This window comes from Colletotrichum siamense (genome assembly GCF_013390195.1).
Source record: "Colletotrichum siamense strain Cg363 chromosome Unknown KSG_Cg363_contig01, whole genome shotgun sequence".
Lineage (NCBI taxonomy): Eukaryota > Fungi > Ascomycota > Sordariomycetes > Glomerellales > Glomerellaceae > Colletotrichum > Colletotrichum siamense.
In genome coordinates this window covers 6,914,582-6,939,024 of record NW_023501014.1, presented here as the reverse complement: position 1 = coordinate 6,939,024, position 24,443 = coordinate 6,914,582, and the positions used below count along the sequence as shown (strand labels likewise).

The 24,443-nt window shown below is 38.4% G+C and overlaps 2 protein-coding genes across 2 annotated transcripts; both read left to right on the top strand.

The window, feature by feature from the left end:
• Nucleotides 1–4,773: 4,773 nt before the first annotated feature.
• RTase-1 (putative RNA-directed DNA polymerase from transposon BS) lies at nt 4,774–10,460 on the top strand (the record flags this gene model as incomplete). Its single annotated transcript, XM_036633608.1, has 11 exons — nt 4,774–7,332; nt 7,385–8,194; nt 8,325–8,583; nt 9,201–9,262; nt 9,319–9,352; nt 9,862–9,892; nt 9,948–10,001; nt 10,113–10,138; nt 10,194–10,306; nt 10,357–10,407; nt 10,455–10,460. The coding sequence occupies 11 exons, from the start codon at nt 4,774–4,776 to the stop codon at nt 10,458–10,460; spliced, it is 4,005 nt and encodes a 1,334-aa protein (XP_036502902.1).
• A 1,006-nt stretch (nt 10,461–11,466) lies between these two features.
• Nucleotides 11,467–13,065, top strand: CGCS363_v001758 (uncharacterized protein; the record flags this gene model as incomplete). The annotated part of the gene is made up of 1 exon (XM_036633607.1): nt 11,467–13,065. The coding sequence occupies one exon, from the start codon at nt 11,467–11,469 to the stop codon at nt 13,063–13,065; it is 1,599 nt and encodes a 532-aa protein (XP_036502903.1).
• Between the last annotated feature and the right edge of the window lie 11,378 nt (nt 13,066–24,443).

Sequence of the window (24,443 nt, the reverse complement as noted above, 5' to 3'; positions counted from 1 at the left end):
TGTTCACTTTGGTGCGCTTAGGGATCGGTTGATGATTGAGATTTTGTTTGTTGCGATTGTGATTTATCGATAGACTATTTTGTTAAAAAGTAAGATGGTGACGCTAGAAAACCTGTTTGACTGTTAAGGCACACTGAAATCAAATGCATTTTGAAGAGGCATATCCAGGCACAATCGGCTTGCCGGTGGGATCCACGTCATCAAGTCGCGGCGAAACTCTCTGCCCAGCAATATACGTGTGTCAACATTTTCAATTTTCGGAAAAACGAGGAGCAACTTGGATAGACGATTGGAGTGTGAGTCAATTCTGACTTCTGGACGTTTTGATCTTCGGTTACCGTTTTACCTGGAGTGATTTGAGTTTGCATTTTTCATGAGAGGATATTCCGGATGATCGAAAATGGTTCCCAGAATCAATCTCGTGGATTGAGACGCGGAGGTGCATTCACATCCCAGTTCATTAGCAAGGCCAAGAGATATCCTCAGGCGTCAAGCGATTGGCAAAGACATCAGAGAACAGTCTCAGCGGGACGCCTCAGGGTTCGTGTCCACAGATTGGGTTGTCTCTGAGACTTTCCTTGTCTGGATAAAGCTCTACGCCACCTACGGTTAATTGATCGCAGACTTGTGATTACCGTGCATAGATTGCGGAGCCATCAAACCCAGATTCTGCGAAATTCAGGCCAGCATCCTCACGGCGATCACCTCGGAGATTGGGAGGAACACGCAATCTGATCTCGTAAATAATCGGCGAGGGCTAATATCCGACGCTCTTTGACCGCAACAAATTGCCACGTCATTTTGAAGGAAGAGAAGCAAACATTGGCGCATATGCGCAAACATTCAGGTCACGCGCGATCTTGCAGTCGTCGTGTTGGTGAGTAATTAATCCGTTGAACAGTGGCCATCCTGGTCGGTCCACTTTAAGATAACAGACCCTGCAGAACCAAGATCTGGCTGGACCTGATGAATCGTCGAAGGCCAGATTTAAGTGGAGCGATCACGCTACTATTTTCACGCATTTACTTATTCAGGCAACTAGCGACCATCGGCAGGCGCTTGAATAGCCACGCGACAAAAGCGGCCCCGCCCCCAAGGAATCTAATGGACCCCAAGTTCCGAGTGCAACCACTACATGGCGCTAAAAGCGGTCTCCCAGGGATTGGGCGGAGAAGAAACCCCTAGTTCTGCATGCGATACTGCAGGGCGCTGTTAGGGCCTTCTTCGGTGTTCCACTTTCTGCCCGGGGAGATATCTTGATCGCCCGGCAGTCTCAGCGTTTGACTCAAGTCGCCTGATTCTCGATGACACCTGTAGGGTTCCAGAGACATTGCACCCCTCATCACCTCTGAACTCGCTATAACACACGGGATCGCTCATCATACGCTTGATTCACATCATCACTCTTACTGAACCGAACACTGGTCTTATTGCCTTTAGTGCTCTTTCCTCCACTCAGGGACTCCTTGCTAAGTCCGTCACGAACTTCTTCAACGCCACTCAATCAACCTTTTCTCTGCATCATTTGACCAGTTTGCCATGGCTCAATCCGATTTCTCTCAGCCAGCAGGGCCTCAGTCCACTGGATCCCCTGTTAAGCCGCCTTCGCTTGAACAAGGTAATTGGGTTTTGACCCGAACGTCCTTAGCAATTCCGAACTAACACTCGACCGCAGAAAGCGAGAACAACGTCCAGCTCCTGACGATAGTGCAAATGATCAATTCGCTCCCACCGCGTCAGGTCAAGTTGCTCTGGAAGAACATTGCCGAAGAAAGGCTTCCCCAGGCTTCGGCAGCTCCAATGGGCGTCACGGACTTCTCGCTCCTTTTCGATAGTCTTCGCATTTACTACGGCACACTCCTCGGTCTCCAACAACTTCCCAATCCCCCTCGTCTTAAAGTGAAGATCAAAGACGACGGCAAACTCGCCATGCTCAGGGGCTTGGGCGCGAATGGCAATTCGACCGTCCTCCGCAGACTTGTGACACCTCCTTGGACTGATGTGCGAGCGGTGGTCATTCCTCAGGGAAAGCAGAAAATCATGGAGTTCGTCTTTTTCAGTGGTGACGCCGCTGCCGCTGCTGCCTCTCCGGAAAACATCAGGATTTTGAGCAATTTGCTTGACATGCCCATCCCAATGATGCTCCACGATCTGTGGTTAGTACGGGCATACGACTTCACCATCGATGGCGTCCCGAATGCTTTGGAAAAGCTGAGGACGGAAAACAGGCTTCATTCCCTCATGGGAGTTAAAAAGTCTTACGGAATAGTTTACCTGTCATTCGCTGACGTCGATGAAGCTTTGGCGCTGTGCGGACAGAGGGTGTATCTCGATGGTCAGGTTGGATACGTTATGTAAGTCTGTCTAGAGAACTCACGAGGAAAGATGGCTAACGTCCGTGTTCACAGGCCATTCGACAAGAAAGCTCTGCCTTATTACTGCTTCAATTGCTACATGCCGAATCATATGCAGGACGAGTGCCTGATGCCGCGGTCTTGCGGACGTTGTGGCGGAGATCATGCGACATTGGCAAAAGATTGTCAACAGCCCAAGTGCTGTCCCAACTGCTCTCGAACTTTGAAAGCCAACCAGATCCATAACCCCCTATTCAAAATCAACACAAAACACGAAGCTTGGAGCAATGACTGTATGGATCAAGCAACGGTAAAGATGCGCAAACTTTGCAATGCCTCCGCAAGCGTCCCCCCAGACTGGGGCATGCCTGTCTTCCAGATCTACAAAAGGACAGCAGTAGAGGACAGGAACAGTGCTGAGATGGCAAAGCAAGCTGCCTTGACGATGCAAACTGCCAAGGAAAGACAGGCTGCTGCCTCTATGGAGCAATCTGGGACCAATGCAGCCCAGGGCTCTGCCAAAGCCCATAGGAGGAACAACGAGAGCCGTTCTGGCCCTTCTGAGGTCAAGCGTTCGCGACATGCCGCCTCGGGAGCAGCTTCCCGCACTGGGCACATTACGGACTACATGGTCCCGAGCAGTTCGCCTGGTCAAGAGAGGGAGCAAGCCGGTGATAATGTGGTGATAATTGTGTCTGACGAAGATGACTCAGAGTATGGGGATGTCATTGACGATGATGCGCAGGTAGGGTTCTGATGGAAGATAGAGAAACGTAGAGTGAAATGTACTGTTTGTTCCTCCAGAACTCAACATGATCACCACAATTAGGTCCTTGTAGTGATTAGGTGTCAGCTTGACGAATTCACTTGACCCAACTGGCAAAGAACACGTCGAAAGACATTTACACCACAAGCAACCCGTCAGACCGACTCAGTCACAAAGATGGCAAGTACGCTCTTCGGCCTGCGTATCATCACAACTATCATTTTGATTGGGGTGATAAGGGTTTTCGCTGCGTTTCTAGGTATCTTTGTCACAGCATTCTCGTGTGCTCATCTTGGGGACAGTATCTTGCTTTATGGAAACATGTTCACACTTGAAATTTCATGGATTTCTTTCTCATTTCCCCCGAGAAGGCGCTATTCTGTCAAATGGAATGGTTCCGACGAAATTGTACACGATATAGATGGTTGACTGGTCACATCGCAAACGTGGACACAATTTTCTTTGCCGAGGTTTAGAGTGCTGATCAGATCACCCGGGTCCTCACTTTCGTCCCGGCGCTCTAGGCCAATTTGATGAATGATGCCAAGATGGCTGCATGGATTGTGGTAAGCGTCGACTGGTTGATGGTCAGGTGTCTGCGGCAGCGGCGTCGACAGCTGTTTTCCACCCAAAAATGGACCGATTCATCAGGGCCATGATCTTCACTAGAGCCCCGCATGGGAGCTTGTTTGTGAACCTGCAACATTTGCATGTTGATGGGGACCTGGGATAATTCCAAGAAGGTTCAGATGCAGGCAGAGCGGAATTTAGGTGGCGCATTGAGAAAGTGATACGGCAAATGATTTCCGAGGTCACCTCACCGCCATTACGGCGATCCTTCAAGCGCCGGTTGGAGATAACAGACTACCAAGGAAACCCTCATGCAGGTTTGCAGAAATTGTATGTCAGGTCGTTCCATTTGTAAAACTAGATAGGAAGGTGGGAAGCAGGGAATAGGGGAAGAGGGGAAGATTGCTCAATTCAACGTTTCTTTTCTGGTTGTATCTCGTTGTATCAGTATGTATTTCGGCTGTTAAATCTGGCGCTCAAGCTTCCTGGTATGTGAGTGGAGTCAAGGGTTTTATCACGTCTCCAGTCGGAATGGATGGTCTCTTTCCCATCTGTCACGTTTGCTGTGAGCACTTAGCAATCCACGGAGAGAGGGATCGAAGTTGCTGGGTTCAACAAATTGTTAGGTAACGCGAAAGATAACACTCTCTTTACAATTGGTCGGAGGTTTTGCACTGTGTACAATGCCACCATCACTTACCAATGTAGCGGTACCTAGATTGCGCAGTCAGGCTTTTGTTAGGTGGCTGGATTTGTCACTGATGTTGCATTCACCAATCTTTCGAACTCGAAGTGTCACTTCACCCAAGGGAATATTGCCAAGGGGATGTCGTTATCTCTCTCACTGTTCCATGTCAAGCCTCAAAGAGAACTCTGGGATATATATTGCCACTCCGATGATAATTTTCATCAATCACAACCACTACGTTTCTTGTTACACCTCTTTCCCCTTTTCACTGTGCCAAAGTCTACCACATTATAGTTTCAGCGCACAATGAGTCTGATACGGTCACACCTGAAGACTATTGCTGCTTCACACTTCTTCACTGTCTTTTTTCCTTCGTTTCAATCTAGCAGCTCATCATGCCTATCGGTCCTCCCGGGTCTACCATCCAGCCCACCTGCGTGGCCTCCGCTTGGCAACGGTCTCGTTTGAAAGTTGCCCAGATCAACGTCAAGAAAGCCCCACTTCGCCTGACAGCTCTCAATGCCTACATGGAACGCAACCCTTGGGATGTTGTGGCTCTTCAGGATCCGCCGCCTCATCTTCCATGGTGCGACCTTTTCAAGCAGTACCATATTGTTTGGGAGCACACAGGCGACGGCGAACTCACCACCTACAACAATCCATATACCATCGACTCCATGACAGCAAAACCCGCACGCTCGCTTCGCGATAAGGCAGAGCGGAAGTTGATGAAGGTGGTGCCACTGTACAAAGTCGCATTCCTCGTGTCTTCACGTATCCCAATGCACGACTGGACCGTCGACTGGTACACGGGAGACGTCAACAGAACTCTGCTATGCACCCTACGTCTTGAGACGCGTTTAGAGGCTACCCTTGCCATCCACAACTTTTATAATGCCTACGAGAACGGAATTCGCCAACTCGACATTGAAGCTCTTCTACGGGCATGCACCGTCTCCGGTTTCGATCTCATGCTCGGGGATTCCAATCTGAAGCATGATCTGTGGGCTGGGAAACTCGCAAAACCTCCAAATAAGGATGCCACAGACCTTGCCATTGGAATTCAGGCTGCCGACATGGAGTGTCTTGTGAAGCCTGACGAGATTAAGTTTACCTATACTCGCGGTCAGAACACGGAGATTTACAAGTCCACCATCGACATCGCTATCTCGGGACCAGGTCTCACCCCCTACATTTATTCATTTCGGCGAGTCGACGATGTCGAGGGCTTTGAGTCAGATCATCGGGTTTTGGAAACTACGATCGACACTACCACACGTCCGCTAGACGATCCGCGCTACCGCTGGCGGGATGCCTCGCCGAAGGAATGGAAGGCAGCCGTTGGACCCCGCCTCAAAAATGAGTTGAAGTCCCTTTCTTTGGAGTCTCGAGCTCATATCGACACCTTTTTTGCCGAGGCCGTTCGGATAATGGCCGAAGAGAGAGACCAGCAAATCCCCAAGACGAAGACACCTGTGCTCATCACCAAGGTCAAGCCTGCTGACCCTGCCTTTCTCGCCGTCGGCAATCAACTTTTCAACCCAACACGTGCCGACAATGCCGCCAACAGACGGCACAATAGGTACATCAGAGACCAGAGAGCTCAACGAACCAAGGAGTACCGCCTGTTTGTCGCGTCTGGAGCCAAGACCGTCTTCCAGTTGGCTAGGATGAGCGCCCGCAGATCGCTGCCCCGCGCCCCTTCCCACATTCCAGTCTTGCAAAAAGTCCTGGATGAGAACAACACTCGGAAATATTACTCGCACGAGGACAAAGCAGAGTATTTAGTCGAAACTCTTTGGCCTCGGTACAGTTGTGGCACAGAGCCTCCCCCCATTTTGGAGTGTCCTCCGATCCCTGGTCCTTGTCTGGACGATTCGGCACAGAAGAGGTTGAAGCCCGGAGAGTTGCGTGGCGTCGTACGAGGCATGCCAGCTCACAAAGCTGAGGGCAAGGACGGTATCTCGATCGATGCACTCAAGATGCTGTTACCTTCAAAAGAGGACCCGGAAGATATCGTCACATCTGTGTTCCAACGGGCGATGCAAGCCTGCCTAGACCTCTCATACCATCCGGAGGAGTTCAAGGAGGCAGTGACGGTAATGCTACCTAAGGCTGGGAAGCCGAAGCATTTGCCAGGGAGCTACCGTCCAATTGCTCTTCTCTCCGCTTTCGCTAAGGTCCTGGAAAAGCTGTTCACGATTCGACTGGTGGATTGGCTCCTTGCTGCCAGGATTCTACCCTTCGAACAGTTTGGGTTCCGAGACAAGAACGCCACACAGGCCCTTGAATTCATCCTCAACGCTATTTACAAGTATTGGCTCGCGAAAAACGCCTTTGTTACGGTCGCCGCTCTCGACATGACTGCCGCTTTCAATCGTGTTCTTCATGACCACTTGCTGTCTCTGCTTGTTGAGTACGGCGTCCCTCGTTGGATGATACAATTCATCTGGGAATTCCTTTCTCGACGTAGCACCACTGTTCGTCTTCAAGGCAAGCTGTCGAAGAAGTTTTGGATCAAGATTGGTGTCCCTCAGGGCAGCCCTCTGTCTCCGATTCTCTTCGTGGTGTTCACGATACCTATCCTCAAGAGATTAAGGGAGAGCCGGACCTTGGAGAGCAACGACGACATGGCCATCTTCCAACTTTTCGACCTAGTTATCACAGGCTATGTTGATGATATCACCATCCTTCTTGCATCCTCGTCCTATGAGTTGAACTGCAAGGCATTGGGACTGGTATACCGTCGTTTGACGAGGTTCACGTCACTGCACGGCACCGAGTTCAGTGCCGACAAGACAAAAGTCATGCACTTGTGCCAGTCACGCAGAGCTTTGGCGGTCACGGATCTCATGCCGAAGGTGTCTGGTTTTCCCAAGGAGGCAGAGACTTCAGTGAGGATTCTCGGTTTACATCTGGACTATCAACTCAAGTGGAATGTACACATCGCACATGTAAGTTTCCTCTTCCAACTAAAATCTTGTTCATGGCTAACTCCATCTCCAGATTCTCGCCAAGGTCAGACAAAAGATGTATCAGATGCGGCGCGTCTGTGCATCTACTTGGGGCCCGAATGTCCGGAAGCTTTGCCACCAGTACATCACCAGCATACGACCGATCTTTGCCTACGGTTGTGCCCTCTGGTACGTTATTCGTAGCACCAAAGGGACTCGATGCAGGTGGTCCCTCTGCCAACAGCTCTTCCAACAGCTTGAGACCGAACAAAACCATTGTTTGAGGCAGCTCTCTGGTGCCTATCGGCGAGTCTCGGGCGATGTCCTCTGCAAGGAGCTGTTCATCGAGAGGCTTTCGGTATTCCTCGCTGGATGCGCGATGAAGCACCGAGCCAAGAACCTCACCAAGCCCGAGGGTCAGGCGCTGTTGCAGAGTTGGAATTTCGTGGCCAATGCCCGTGGTCTCACCGCCGAGGTCATGGAATCGCATCCGTTGAATGTTGCGTACCGGGAGGCTCAGGCTCTGGTTTTGGGGCCGGCGTTTGGAAGGCTTTTGCTGCAGATCGAGGCGGACCCCAAAATCGTGAACAATCCTGGCCAGCAACTCGCGAGATTGAGACGACTCATCAACAAGATTGTGAAGGAGCTGTCTCATACCAGATCGGAGGAGCTCTGGAACAAGTTCGTCCTCCATCACCTCTGTGAAGCTGCTGGCTTCAATGAGAGTTACCCGGCTCTTCAAGGACTTTGGGGGAAGCACAACGCCAAGTTGTACGCGGACATGCCTAAGGCTCAAAGCACAATGTTGCTTCATATTCGGACGGGCTTCAATGGACTGAACGCCACACTACACTTTATGGGAGTAAGTTGTCTTTTTCCTTGGCCCTTTCGCATTTGCCTCGACGTCCTGTCCCTCCACCTGTTCATGTCTCGCGACTATCTTCCTCTTCATGTCACATCTCTCAATGCCCCTGCTAACTTTTGATTGCCAGTTGGTCTCCTCTCCCAAGTGCCCTTGCGGTGAAGGCATACACAATGCGAAACACTTGTTCCTCCACTGCGAATTGCTGAACGACGCACGCAAGCATCTTCTCAAGGAATTGCCCAATTTGACATTCGAAGCCCTCCTCACTCTTCAACCCAGGGCCGCTGCAGACTTCGCCATCCGCTACTTTGGTATCCCGCAGTTTCGATGGACGGCAAAGCACATGCCGAACCCCGCATTTGGCAACTTGGTGGAGGAAGAGGATGGTGAGAGCCCTTCGCCGCCATGGAGGACCAAGGAGATCTTTCGTCTTGTGTATGGCTAGTCCTGGTATTGTTCTTCAATTTAACCATGTTCTGCCTCTCAGGCCTCTGGCCAGCTACTGTGACTTTTACCTGGAACCTGTACTGCAACGACCTCCGACTTCACCCTTCAGCTAACGGCCTACTGGTCACGTGATCGTGAGTCATCCCCTCCCTCTCCCCGATCGTCGGATCTTCTCATTGACCGCAGGCCCTGGATTTCTGCTCGGCCAGACAGTCCCGCAGATCGCCATCTGTGAGCTTTCATACACGCTCTTTCGTTCATGTCCCTCAGATATAGACAGCCTGCTGACCAGTGCTTCCCCAGCCAGCTTCGGCCCCATTTCCCCCACACGCGCTTAGGTGCGCCATCGTCAGTCAGCCGCCTCCCCGTCTCTTCCGTTCTCGCTCTCCCAATGTCGCTGACCTGTTCTTCTCTCGAAGCATCAGACAATCTCATCACCTTCAACGTCACTTCGACAACAACTTCACGACTTTGACTGGGTTCAATTACTACAGGTTTGTCTATTCGTCGCTCCCTCCCTCTTCGTCCATGATGATGATGATGCTGACCGCTTCAGAAGCAGACTTTCTCCAGCCTTCCGACCTATCTACCGACCCTCACGCACACCCTCTGTCGTCAGTAAGCCCACACTGCTAGCGGATGATTGATCGAACGACACTGCTGATGATGATCAGAGCTCAGCCGTCTTTTCCGCCGCCTACGCTGCATGTAAGTACGGGCGTCGTTCTTTTCTGTCTTTGATTTTCTGGCATCTTTCCTTCCGTCTTTCCTCAGTGTGGTCCTCCATGGCACACTCTCACACACTTGCCCTCCTCCACACACACACACACCCAGAGAGAGAGAGAGAGAGAGGGAGGGAGAGAGAGGGAGGGAGAGAGGGAGGGAGAGAGAGGGAGGGAGGGGGAGAGAGAGAGAGGGAGGGGGAGAGAGAGAGAGGGAGGGGGAGAGAGAGAGAGACTACTTCTTCTCCATTTCTTTCTGCACAGAGCTCTGCTGACTGGCCAGTCGCAGACGCCCTCCGAGACGGACGTCTGTCGTGACGTTTTCGGGGGACGTGGTGCCGTCGCCAGTGAGCAACTCCTTCAGTGTTATAGCATTGACACTCCACTGACTGGCTGAAGCTGTCTAAGCCTTCTGTCGACTAGGCTAACGTCTTTGGTAAGGAGTTTCTGTGCAATTGCTGGGAAATCACCTGGAACTAACTGGTCTTGAAGCAGTCTACATTCGTCAGCAACGCCCGCGATGTCAGTGAGTCACAACCCTCATTGAGAACACGGTCTTTTGCTAACTGAGACTGGAGCAGCAGTTGGCCTGGTCAACTTACTGGCTACGCCGCCCTACCAAGGACGTCGTCAAAGTAGGCGCAAATGCCAGGATCAGCAGCAAACGCGTCCACATCGTCGAGCGAGAGGCTTTGCCGAAGCAGGCGGGCAGCCTCCGCGCTGTCGCTGCTGAGGTTAGCCTCTAGGACCTCGAGGCAGGACCTGGCTATAGGTACGAGATACCTAAATCTTATGCGCTTGTACTTTTTCTTACTCATGGATGACAGCCATCTGGTCCCTAGGGCTCTGCATATTGAAGGGCGTCGTCTTGCTGATCGCCGCAAGCCTGGCCCTGTGGTTGGTATCGATCTTGGTGTCTTGGGGCGTGCCTCGGGCAAAGGTTTGTCTACCTAATTATTCACAATCTGCTAGATGTCTCACACCTTTTAGCCTTGCGGCATGAGATCCCATGGATCGGGCAGGATGGAACACATCGTGAAGGTAAGTCGTTAAACTCTGCTAGAAATTGAATCAGCTGACGTGGTAAGGTGTAGGAATCTGGGTGGTTTGCTTGTAGGTATGCCGAACGTTTTGTGTGACACTCTGTGCTCACACACCTGTCTGAAGTGGTGGTATTGACTTGAGATTGAGGGTGAGGAATGGGCTCGAGGCTTGGCGCGAGGCAAGTTATTGACCCCTGCGACTTGAAATTTTTGGCTGGCACTGACATGTTCTTCAAGCAGCGGCGTCTTAAGTACGTGGCCAAGACAAGCTTTTCCGTGGCTGAAGACCTTGTGAAGCCATCTCTGGTACGTGTCTCGCTGTGAGTTTTCTTTTTTTGCTGGCCTGCTGTTGGGTAGCGACTGATGTTCGTCAGCGCAGCGTGAGTCACGCGGGCGAGGCTGTTAACCTTGCTGGCAACGAAGCCATCGGTATGTTATGCAAACCTTGACCGATGTGCGTGGACTGATTTCTGCCAGTCAACGAGGCTGACAGCCACAATGGTATGTACGTCTGGCCCAGATGCTTTCGCTTGTACGCGGTAAGCCCTCTTCTGTCTCGTGACAGCCGAAGCTAACCTCTTTTCATCCAGGGCGAGTTGGGGTCGGCGCGGGCAGTTATTCCGGACCCTTGGGTACGTATACTGCGAAGCTACTGGACTGGGCACTGACCGAGGTGCTTTTACTGCTTTTTCCCCTACTGTGAAAACCCCTACTGGGTGGGCTCGAAACTTCCTCAACATAAAAAATGGATACTTGGTCCCAAAACTGTTCCAATGATGATATTCGGTGACGCTGTGACTGCCTTGTACTCTCTTCTTACGCCTGATTGTAATGTAAGCTTTGTTTCTTGCATACTTTGGGTTGTGACTCACAAGTCCTTCAAGGGACCTCCGGGTCTTCGGAGAGAGCTTAATCCGCTCCATCTTTTGTCCTTAAATACTTGGCTCGCCTCCTCAATGATGCATGCGCCTTTGCCTTCTTTGGTACCATCCTTCCTCTATATTCACTCCAGCTCCTATTGATGACATCAGCATCATTCCAATATACGCTCGACATTATGATTCATTTTTTCGATCTTCCACGCGAGGTGCGGGATCTGATTTACGTGCAATGCGTCTACTCCGACGGCGGCTACATCCTCGACTTTAGTAGGAACAAGCTCAAGTGCGCTAATGGAGAATCGATCGATCTCACATTCATGCTCACCTGCAAGCGGGTTGCGAGGGAAGCTAGGGGAATAGCTTTATCAGCTAATGTTCTCAACTTTTCGGCTGTCTGTTCAGAGGAGCATCGAATCACAGCTGGACGCTTTGATACGTTCTTGAACCTCCTGCACCGCCGTCGCGATAGCAAGGTGAATGAAATATTCCCGGATGTCCTCAGCATCACCGAAGACATCTGGAAAGACCTCTCCGACATTGATCCGAAATTCGCACCATATGTGCATTTGCTCAGGGTTCGATCCAACGCTTGGCAGATTATGGAGGATGGTCATCGAGAACGGGCCCCAAGGACTACGCCAACAATAGGGCCTCCAGGTTCCTGCGGCGAAACACCATCGACTTCGCGCAAGTGGGTTCGTTCTGTTCTGCAGACTCTTCTGAAGCACAGGCATCGCTTTGGCGAGAAGCAGTTCACCCTCTTCGAAACGGGCTGGAGTAAATATCGTTTCATGGAAGCTCAAATTGCAAGCCTTGTCAACGTCAATCCCGACCCATGGATGATTCCGTTCTCCCCCCAATGTGTCACTGATTTGATACGAAGTCTGGGGACCCCTTTTGAAGAATACTTCTCCGAGGAATGGGATCCGAGCCATAACGACCCTTACGACAAAAGTCAAGTCAAGTACCACTACTCCGCTGCGGCTGTCGCCATACGTTTCCTCGCATCCCTGCCCTTGGTATGTCGCCTGAGCATACGGAATATTGTCCTTGATGAAAATAGGTACGCTGTTGGTCGTGCTGAAAGTCACGGTTTGGGTCTTATCCCATACTGTCAGGAAAATCCGCGCCTTCATGTGGAACGTCGAGCCAACATGTGGCGGACTGTTTTCCAATCTATGACTGGAAATAGGCAGCCTGGGCATACTATGCCTACCAAAAGAGGGGACTATCTCCCCGCGCGATCAATTTCAGACTGTGTGGCGGTGTGGGTGCTTGAAGCACTTGAGCTCGAACGCGCCGGCATGCCGGCTGGTTCATTTTCTTTGGTTTTGGAGGGAGACTCGGTTTGCCCGCGGATTTTTCAGAGCGTCGTTCAACGGGATGCCGCATGGCAGGCGGCCGTTGATCTCTGTTTAGAGCGTAAGATTCTCCCTACGTTGTCTTGGAGTGAGAGGCGCAGCGACCCAAGACACAACTTCCGGTCACGCGCCCGCGGGGAGTCCTGCGGCAGAGATAACATGTGGTACTTGTTTGAGGACTTTCCTCAAGCAATACGGGAGATTGCATCTGGAAACTCCATCGTCAGATGTAATTTCGATGTGGGCAAAGCTTTGGAACCAGAGGCATTGGTCAGAGAGCACAAATACTGGAAAATGGATGATTGGAAAGAGGGTTGGTGGTGTCGCGAATCCAAGTCTTTCCAACCGGCTTCGGGCAGCTGGCTTGACCTCTTATGCGACAACAGTCACCAATCGGACCTGCCATTTGATTAAATCAGTCGAAGACGTCGACAGAGACTTTGATATCCATTGGCCGTGGGGCATATGGGGAAAAGTGTCTGTCAACGAGTAGAATCTGTGCATGGAAAAGCAGAGTTTGGGCATGGAGATGTGAAGCATGAATCTGTACTATTTTCTATGTAGGCTTTGAGTCAAGTAGCATCACAACATGTTATGACAATGGTGTGTGCAGCGCCCACCGCAAGGCAAGTAAACTTGTCAAGTTCAATCAACTAATCAAACAATTATGAAGCTATTGCGAGGCAATTAAGTCAATTATGAGGGTCACAATTAATTGATTACCTTGACTCTTTTGACAGCGCCGGGGGGGGCCTTAGGGGGGCCTTGGACGCCTTAAGGGCTAGAGGACCCGGAAAATCTAGGAAATCGTTAATCCAGCCGGACCCTCGGCTCCGAAAGCCCTAGCCTGGCCCCGAAAACCCGGTCCTGGGCCCCCCTTCCGGCCCCCCTCTAGGGGCCTCCCCTCCGGGGGCTACCCTCCCAGGTCCTAACCTTCCGGACCCTACCCTCTAATACCCTCCCCTCAAGAGCCCTCCCCTCTAGAATCCTCTCCCCTAGAGTCCTCTCATCTAGAGCCCCCCCCTCTAGGCCCCTAGACCCCCCTATACATAGGGATATTTGCTAGTTACTTGCAATTAATTAGCAATCAATCAGGTATAGCATCGCGATCTGGCAATCAAGTCAATTATGGGCCTCAAACTTGATTGATTGCCTTGGGGTGGGCGCTGGGTGTGTGTGCCTATTGAACGCCGCAATATGTGATATGGATGTCACTAGGCACATCTACGTCACGGGGCTAGACGCCGATGATGCCTATTCGCGCTCAGACCCAAGTCTTCCATTACGCACTGACAATGGTGGTGAGGTGTTAATAGTTACTGGCTAAACTGAGAGAACTGAGGTCACCTATGCTCTATTTAGGCAGTGGGATGCTTTTCTTAATAGGTTAGCTATCTTATGAGATAGTAGTTAGCTAGGCTTAGGCCTGAGGCCTGAATCCCAGCCTAAATCCCACCTTTATATAAGGGATCAGCTACACTACTTTATAGCTAGCTACGCCTAGCGTTTATAGCTAGATTAATTAAGCTACTTTATATAAGTTATAAACTCTCTAAATACTTAAATCTATTTACTAAATAGTAAAATTATTTTTAACTAGCTATTAGAATTCTAACTTTATAGTTTAGTAATTATTAAAAAGTAATTAATAGATTACTAAATTACTAAAAATAATATTTCTAAATAGAGATTATAGCTATTATAATATATATCCTCTATTTATAAAATCTCTTTAACTTTTAAACTACTAAAGTTAATAATTATTTAATATTTACTATAGTTATATAATAATAACTATTTAATAACTATTTAATAATTATATAAAACTATTATTTAAACCTTTTTTAAACTATTAAATTAATTAAATAAATTAATATATCTTTAATTAGTAATCTAACTTTATTTTCTTTTAGTTTTATTAAAAAGGGATTATTTTAATTTAATTTTACCTCTTCTTTTATTATAAACTTTATAGCTAAAGTAGCTATATAGAAAGTAATTAGTAAGGGATTAAATCTAAGAAGTTTAATATATAATACTATCTTTAAGCTAACTAAAGTTATAAACTTTAAACTATAAGAGATTAATCTTAAGAATACTTTTAAAGTAATAAAATTATTTTTCTATTTAGTAAATAAAAGAATACTAAATAAATATAATAGAGATATAGTTTTTAAAAAAGATAAAGTAATAATAGTTAAAGATCTAAGCTTTTTAAGTAATTTAATACTTATAGGTTTTATATTTATTAGATAATTACTTATAGAGAAGATTTAATATAATCTCTTAAAAAAAATAATTAATAATAATCTTTTTATTATAGTTTTAGCTTTTTATATCTTTATTAAAACTAAAGAATATACTTAGAAGTTTAATAAACTAGTTATAAGTAAAATCTATAATAACTAAAATAAAATAACTAAAGTTAACTATAATAATACTAAGGATTTTATATAAGATCTTTATTTAACTTTTAATAAACTAAATAGTTTTAATATAAGTTTATTAACTATAGTTTTTAATTATAGATTTATTTAAGGTTTTAGATATTTTAATTAAATTAAAGTAGACTTTATAGAGAATAACTTTATTATAAAGATTTAAAGCTATAATAACTTCTTATATTAAGGAAGTTTTAAGCCTACCTAGTAGGGGTTTTCACAGTAGGAGAAAAAGCAGTAAAAGCACCTCAGTTAATGCCTAGTCTAGTAGCTTCGCAGTATATATACTTAAGGGTCTGGAATAACTGCCTACGCTAACCTTAACTTACTTATTATAGCTGTTAGCCTTATTAATAATAGCTTTATTACTAGTAAGGTTAATAGCCTCACTTATATAACTTACGTAGAGATAGCTTTATAAGGTTTTTAGCTATAGAAAAGCTTGTCTTAGCTACGTACTTAAGATACTACTTACGCTAAGCCTTAAACCCATTCCTCACTAAGTAAACTACCTAGATTCCTTTATAATATATTCTATCCTACTTAATCTATAGGATCTTATACTATAAAGCTTTACTTAAAGCACGCCCTAAAACACTAAGATTAATATTAACTATAGGGCTAGGCTTATAGCGATTAATAAGATAACGCCTTTTAATATATAGAGCTTTAAGGACTAGATAGCTATAGCTAGGTCCTACTTTAAGGTCTTAGAAGCTAACCTTAGCAGTAATAGTATAGAGGCTGCCCACTTACTTCAGTAAAGCTTCTTACTTAATAATATAAATATATTTACTACTAATCCTAGCATTTATACTTACTTTAACGATATCTTTAGTAGGGCAGTATAGCTAGTAAGTTAACCAAGCTAACTATGACATCATAAGCGTTACTAATAAATATAGATAGCAATAGCACTATATCCCCTGAAAACGTCACAATAGACGTCTATCTTAGAGGGCGTATGCAGTATAAGCAGCAGAAAAGACGGCTAAGCTTAACGATAGAGGGTGTGCATAAGAGTTAGTAGATAGGTTAGAAGGCTAGAGAAAGTCTACTATAGTAATTAAACCTAGTCAAAGTTATGAAGTTATTATCGAAGTGATGTTAAAGGTGATAAGATTGTCTAATAGATAGCGCACCTAAGCGCGTGTGGGGGAAATAGGGCTAAAGAGATAGCGATCTGTGGGACTGTCTAGCTGAGCAGAAATCCAGGGCGATCACATAACCAGTAAGCTGTTAGCTAAAGGGTGAAGTTAGAGGTCGTTATAGTATAGGTTCTAGGTAAAAGTTATAGTAGCTAGCTAGAGGCCTTAATAATAACTTCTTATAAAAACTTAGAAGCTTAAGTAAAAAGGAATAATATAAATAAACTTCTTAAAATATTAAAACTTTATTAAATAAAAAGAAGTTTATTATAAAGAAGTAAACTTAAGCTTCTAAATCTAAGAATACTAAGATATAAAATCCTTATATTTTATATAATATTAAGTATTTTAAAGATCTTTATAAGTATAAGATATATAACTATTATTATAAAAAGATAACTTTATACTTTAATAAGTATAATAAATACTCCTTTAAATACTATAAATATTATACTTTATTATATAATAAATTTAAATATATTAATAAATTATAAACTTAGTAATTAATAACTTAAATATTTATTTTAATATTTACTTTAAAAAGTTAAACTTAAGATAATATCTTTAGAAACTTTAGTATTAAATAAGATATTAACTACTAATCTAAAGCTTATATAGATATTTTAATAGTTTAATATAAGGGTTTAAGCTTATAGAGTAGAGTACCTTAGGGATAGTTTAGTTAATAGGGGCTAAAAGGATAGAGAAGCCTATAAGTCTAAGGTATAAAGCCCTCTATAGCGAGGAATTAATAAGTACTTATAAAAGGTTTAGAGAGGAGGATCTTAGAAAAAGCAAGTAAAAATAGTATAATAATACTATACTTACTTTTTAGGTGCTTCTTCTATTAGTTTAACCTAACTATAGCTTATAGCCCCTAAATACCTTTATATTTAAGCTTAAAAGAAAACCTTTTTACTACTCTTAATAGATAATTTTAAAATATTTAGTTTATATTTTAACTTTTAATCTCTTACTAAAGATCTATATAAAGTTAACTATATATAAAGAGTTAAAAAGTAACTAATAAAGAAGTTTAAACTCTCTATCTATAGATCTACTAACTAAATTATTAAAATAAAGACTAATAGTTTCTTTATATATAATATTATTAAAAAAGCTAATAAAAAAGAAAATAATAGCTAAAAAGTATAACTAAGCTAATATATTATATTTATAGCTTCTATTAAGAGGATAAACTCCTTTATACTAAATATTAATACTAATAAGTATATCTTTAATAATCTCTCTATCTTTAAGGACTTTTAAGATCTCCTTTAAAGATTAACTATAAACTATATAAGTAGAAAAAACTAAATTAGCTAAGTTATTAATATAGCTAGAGTAATTACTATTAAGCTAAATAATAAAAAAACTACTTTTAAACTATATAATACTCTTTATAAACTTTATAATATAATATAAATTATTAGTATTAATCTTTTTTAGAAAATAAGTATTTATTTTAATAATCTAAATAATACTTTAATTTATAAAGATATATCTAAAGCTATTACTAATTTTAAATAAAATATATAAATCCTTTAACTTTAGATCTATCTTTCTAACTAAAATAATAAATTTAGCTCTCTTAAGCTAAATTACTAAACTTTTTATATTTATCTAAAATATCTATCTAAAGAAGTAACTATTACTACTATAAGAGATATTAATATAAACCTCTTTAAAATACTTCTTATAAGATATAAATATTATATATACTTTAAAATAAAGTTAATATAATAACTTAGTAATAGATAATAAGAACTACTAACTTAAGCCTTTTAAAAGCTCTAAATTAATTTTTTAAAATTAATATTATAAAGTTTTAGAAGTATTACTTATAGTTTCTATATTATAGAAACCTTTTTAACTTATAGATAGTTCTAAGTATTTAAATTAAAGAAAAGAATAGCTAATTAGCTATAAAGCTAATTTCTAAAGAAGATTATAATAATAAATAGTATTATTTACTTCTCTAAAGTTATTATAGATAATAATATAGTTCTTATTAAAGTAATAAAACTTTTTATTTAAGAATAAAATTTCTATCTAAAAATAATAACTTCTTACTCTTATTAATAAAATAAAAAGATAAAAAGCTTTAATAGAACTATATAATAAAAAGTATAAGTAATATATATAAAAGTTAGCTTTTTTAAGTTTTTTTAGTTTTAGTTAATAAAGATTTCTATAGAAATTAAAAATCTATTATCTAATAGTAAAAATAATATTAATCCTTATAAAAAACTAATAAATACCTTTAATATATCTCTTACTATAAGAAAACTATATATATACTACTTCTATTACTAAAACTATTAAGCTTATATCTATATTTACTTAAATAGCTATTTATATATAAAAAAGTAGAAGATAAAGCTTAAAGCTAAACTTAGAAGATTTATAAAATATAATAACTTCTATAGTAATATTATTATAATATAGACTAGGATTTCCCCTTAATTTCTCTATAAAGGTAGGATAAGGATTTCTCTATAATTTCCCTAGGAAATCCCTAAGAAATCCTTAGTAAAATAATATATAGAATTTTATAAGACTTCTTAGAGATTTCCCTAGGAAATACCTTAAGTATTCCTTAGGGAAATCTCTTAGAAATCCCTTAGAAGGAGGTATTAGAATATTATATCTTTTTACTTATATTTATATATAATAATTAGTAGTATAACTAATTTCTAGTTAATAGAGTAGTAATACTAATTAGATTAATAAGAAGATAAGCTAATAAAGCTTTAACTCTTTTTAATTTTATTAGAATAAGTAATAAATTAATAACTCTATTAAGAATATATTATAAGCTATTATATTTATAAACTTAAAGTAACTATAAGAGCTTTTATAAGATCTTAAGAAGCTATTTATACCTTTAGACCTCCTTAAGGCTTTAAAGTTTCTATATAGTTATTAAACTTATTATGTTAAGGAAGTTTTAAGCCAACTTAGTAGGGGTTTTCATAGTAGGGGAAAAAGCAGTAAAAGCACCTCAGTTAGTGCTTAGTCTAGTAGCTTCACAGTATATATACCTAAGGGTTTAGAATAACTGCTTATGCTAACCCTAACTTACTTATGTATAAGCAAAAGCATCTAGGCTAGATATATATACTATTATAGCTATTAGCCTTATTAATAATAGCTTTATTACTAATAAGGTTAATAGCCTTATCTATATAACTTATAAGTAAGATATATACTAAAGATAGCTTTATAAGGTCTTTAGCTATAGAAAAGCTTATTTTAGCTATATACTTAAGATACTACTGCTTACGCTAAGCTTTAAGCTTATTCTTTACCCTTAATCTTAAGTTAATACTACTAAAGTAAACTACTTAGATTCTTATACCTTTATAATATATTCTATCCTACCTAATCTATAAGATCTTATACTATAAAGCTTTACTTAAAGTACACCCTAAGATACTAAAATTAATACTAACTATAAAGCTAAGTTTATAGTAATTAGTAAAATAATACTTTTTAATATATAGAGCTTTAAGAACTAAATAGCTATAGCTAAGTCCTATTTTAAAGTCTTAGAAGCTAACTTTAGTAGTAATAGTATAGAAGTTACTTACTTACTTTAGTAAAGCTTCTCGTTTAATAATATAGATATATTTACTACTAATCTTAGTATTTATACTTACTTTAATGATATCCTTAGTAAGGTAGTATAGCTAGTAAGTTAATTAGGCTAACTATAATATTATAAGTATTACTGATAAATATAGAGATAGAGGGTATATATGAGGGTTAATAGATAGGTTAGAAGGCTAGAGAAAGTCTGCTATAGTAATTAAACTTAGTTAAAGTTATAAAGTTATTATTAAAGTAATATTAAAGGTGATAAGATTATCTAATATAATAATAGCATACCTAAGCGTATATAGGGGAAATAGAGCTGAAGCTAGAGATAGCAATCTATAGGAGATTATATAACTAATAAGCTGTTAGCTGAAGGGTGAAGTTAGAGGTTGTTATAGTATAAGTTCTAAGTAAAAGTTATAATAGCTAGCTAGAGGCTATTATTAAACCTATTATAATAAACTTTATATTCTTATTATATTAAAGTTCCCTATTAACTAGCTTCTCTAAGTTATTAAATCTACTTTTAAAGTAAAATAAAACTAATATCTTATTATAGATAAATCTATAAAAAATACTAAATAATTCCTTTTATACCTTACTTAATTTAAGAAATAAGTCCTTATTTAGCTAGATATAGAAGATATATATTAAACTATTATTTTTAACTATTTTAAGAAGAGATTACTACTTTAATAATATAATAATATAGATTAATCTAATAGTAGTAAAGCTTTAGCTAAATAGTTTATAGATATATCTTTAATCTAAAAAAAGTAGAGTATTAAAGAATAGTTTATATTAATTTCTATAGAAGTACTATAGACCTTAATAGCTTAAGGAGATATATATAATACTATAGGAATTCTAGGAATATAAAAAGCAGCTAAGATACTTTATCCCTTAATAAGTAGACTTCTACTAGAGAATATTTATCTAACTTTTATATTACTACTAAGAGATAAATCCTACTTTAAGTAAATAGCTAGAGTATTATATTAAACTATAGAAACTAATTAAGCTAACTTAGCGATCTACTATATATAATACTTAAGAATATTAAGTAGAATAATATAGAATAAGTAATAGAAATCTAGTTAAACCTTTTCTAGGAAGTTTAGTAAAATATTATAGAAGAAATTACTAAAGTTAGAACTATCTAGCTATAATAGTAGTAATAAAGGTATAGAAACTAAGAATACTTATAAAGGTTATATCTATTTCTAAATAGAAGAGATTAAATAATTTTAACTAATATCTAAATATAATAACCTTAAGTATAGTTAATATAATAATATAAAAACTATCTAAATAAGCGTTAAGTAGTTTATTAATTTATTTAAATAGTATATATTTTAATCTCTATAATATATATTTATAGCTACTACTAACTTATATTTCTATTTACTTAGTATAGCTTAAAACTAGTTTACTAAAGATTTATCCTTACAGTAATAAGTATAGTTATAAAATCCTTAAAATAGGTTAGATTTATAAGTAATATAGTTACTTAAGTGCTTCTATATACTATAAGCTATAGTATATATTTACTTAAATTATATATAATATACCTTAGAAGATATTAAGGATAATAAAGACCTCTAATACTTTATAGCTAAAGTTAGCTAACTAGCTTATATTTATAACTACTTAAAATCTTAGATATTTAGACTAATTTATAACTATATAGATTTTAATTTAATTACTAGTTAACTATAGCTAACTAGCTTAAAAGACTATAATAAATAGCTTTAAGAACTTATAAACTATTAAGAAAGCTAGTAGAGAAATATTACTTAAAGTAGATAGAAATCTCTAATAAAACTAATTAAGAATTCTATAGCCTTAATATCTATAGGGAAATTATAGTACTTTTATAACTAAGTTTAAGACCTATTAAACTCTATATATATTAAGAGAGAAATAGCTAATTAAACTAGTAACTTAGTTCCTTAAGCTAAGGAAAACTAAGAGAATAACTAAGAAAGGTTTTATAACTATCTTTAGAATAACTCTAACTATCTTTAGAATAAGTCTAATTAATTTAACTTTTAGAAAAAGCTAGTATATTAGTATAAGAAGGATAATACTAATATAATATAAGATATATATATTTAAAATTATAATAGAACTATTAATATTATAATTATAAAAGAAATAGAGGAATAAGAATACTATATAGTATATATATATTATTTTAATCTACTAGCTAACTTTAAAGATATTAGCTTAAATAATAATACTTTTAATAAAGAAGAGATTAAGCTAGAGGAGGAAATAAACTTTATTAATAATAATTTAATAGAAAGTAACTATTAATATATCTTAGAATATAATAATACTTACTTCCTATTTAATTACTATTATAACTATTTCCTTCTTATAAATAAAAAGAAGTAATAGTAATATAATTATTATTTAACTTATTAGGATATAATTATTACTACTTTTAGAATACTTAAAACCTTTATAATATCTTATATAATACTATATATATAAGGATTAAAACTAACTTAAGCTTAGATAGTTTATAAGTTAAAGTATATATTAATACTAATACTTTAAGATATATTATCTAAGAAGATATTCTTCTTAAAATCCTTAAGTATACTATTAATAAAAGCAAAAAGAAGAAGCTTTTTAGTATAAGATAAATTAAAATATTTAGTTAAGCTACTTTTAATTTATATATTTAAGAAATATAAAATAAAACCTTAATAGCTACTATCTTCTACTTAAAAGGATAAGTTATTAAATACTTAGATATTAGTATACTAATTAGCTAAAAGTTTAATATCTATAATAAGCTTAATATCTTAAACTTATAAGGAATAATCTATATAAGTATATATAATAACCTTAAGATTTCTATTATTATTTTTACTAAATAATTACTAAGGAACTATATTACTTAAATAATAAATAATATAATAATTCTACTTTACTTAGAAGTATTAATCTCTATTTTTATAGTAAAAGATTTAAAATAGAGGTATTCCTATTTAGACTTAAGTATAATAGTATAATTAATATAGTAATAAGTTAAGATTCTTTAGTTCTTATTACTAATTACTTATTAGAAATAATAAGAATTTAGAGAAATTAATAACTAAGAAACTTCTAACTATTAAAAGGAGATATTATTATATTAATAGCTATATTCTTAGATATTAAACTAAAAGATAATATTAATTATACTTCTAAAATTTCTCTAGATAATTTCCTAGAGACTTTTCTAATAAATAACCTTTTATTTAGAAATAAAGATATCTTTAAGGACTACTTTAATAAAGATTAGAAGATTAATATTAAATAGAATAAAGAATATAAAGGAAAGTATATATTAAAAAGAGTAACTATTTTTAACTATAATAATATTTTTATTATATATATAAACTATATTATTACTAATTTCCTTTCTATTTAGAAGCTTATAAAACCTATTAAGGTTACTTTTAAAGAGGAAATAACTATCCCCTTTATACCTAATTATTATAAATATAAGATTAGTTAATATTTATTTTCTATTAATATTAATAACTAGGAATTTATTAATAAAAAGATAAATAATATATATAATTAAGGATAGGCTAAGTAGGTTAAATTCTCTATACTATTTAGTGCTCTTATTTTTATAGTATAGAGAATAGTTAATAGAAAATAAAAAAGATAAATAGTAGTTAACTTCTAAGCTTTAAATAAGGTTACTATTCTAAATACTTATTTCTTACTACTTTAGTTAGAAGTAATCTAGAAAGTTAAGGGAAAGAAGTATATTATTAAGGTTAACGCTTAGATATTCTTCTATTAATTTCCTATTAAAAGGAAATATTAAGAAAAGCTTATAATAGTTAGCTATTATAAATAAGAAATATTAACTATAATGCTTATAAGTTTTAAAAACTCCTTAGCTTATATATAGCACTTTATTAATACTTTTTTAAGAGACTTCTAAGCTTTTACTTAAGCGTTTATTAATAATATTATAATTATATTAGAGATAAAAGATAAATATAAAGCTTACTTAAGATTAGTTTTTAAAGTTTTAGAAGAATATATAGTGACTTTTTTACTAGATAAATCTTTTATAGGATTTCTATCTATTAAACTACTTAGTTTTAATATAAATGCTTTTAACCTTTAGAATATAGAAGATTAAGTTTATACTTTTAAACTTATAGAATTCCCTAAGAATCTTTCCTTTTTAGAAAAATAGCTTAGTTTAATAAGATATTTATATTACTTTATACTCTAATATAGTATATATAATAAGCTTCTATAAGCCTATAAAACTAACTTATTAGTAGAAAGTAGATATTAAAAGAAGTATATTAGTTTAGCTAGGAGATATTTTTATAAGAGTACTATATTCTAGCTAACTTAAGAAGAATTAAACTTATTTAAGGATATTAAATAAGCACTTATTAAGGTAAGCATTTTATTCTATTATAACTTAAACTATATACTTTTTATATAGCTAGATACTACTTATAAGAGAGGTTTTAAAGCTATATTATTTTACTTAAAGTAAGGTATAAAATAAAAACTAGGTATTATAATTCTCTAAATAATAGTAAAACTTATTTTATTCCTTAGTAGATTA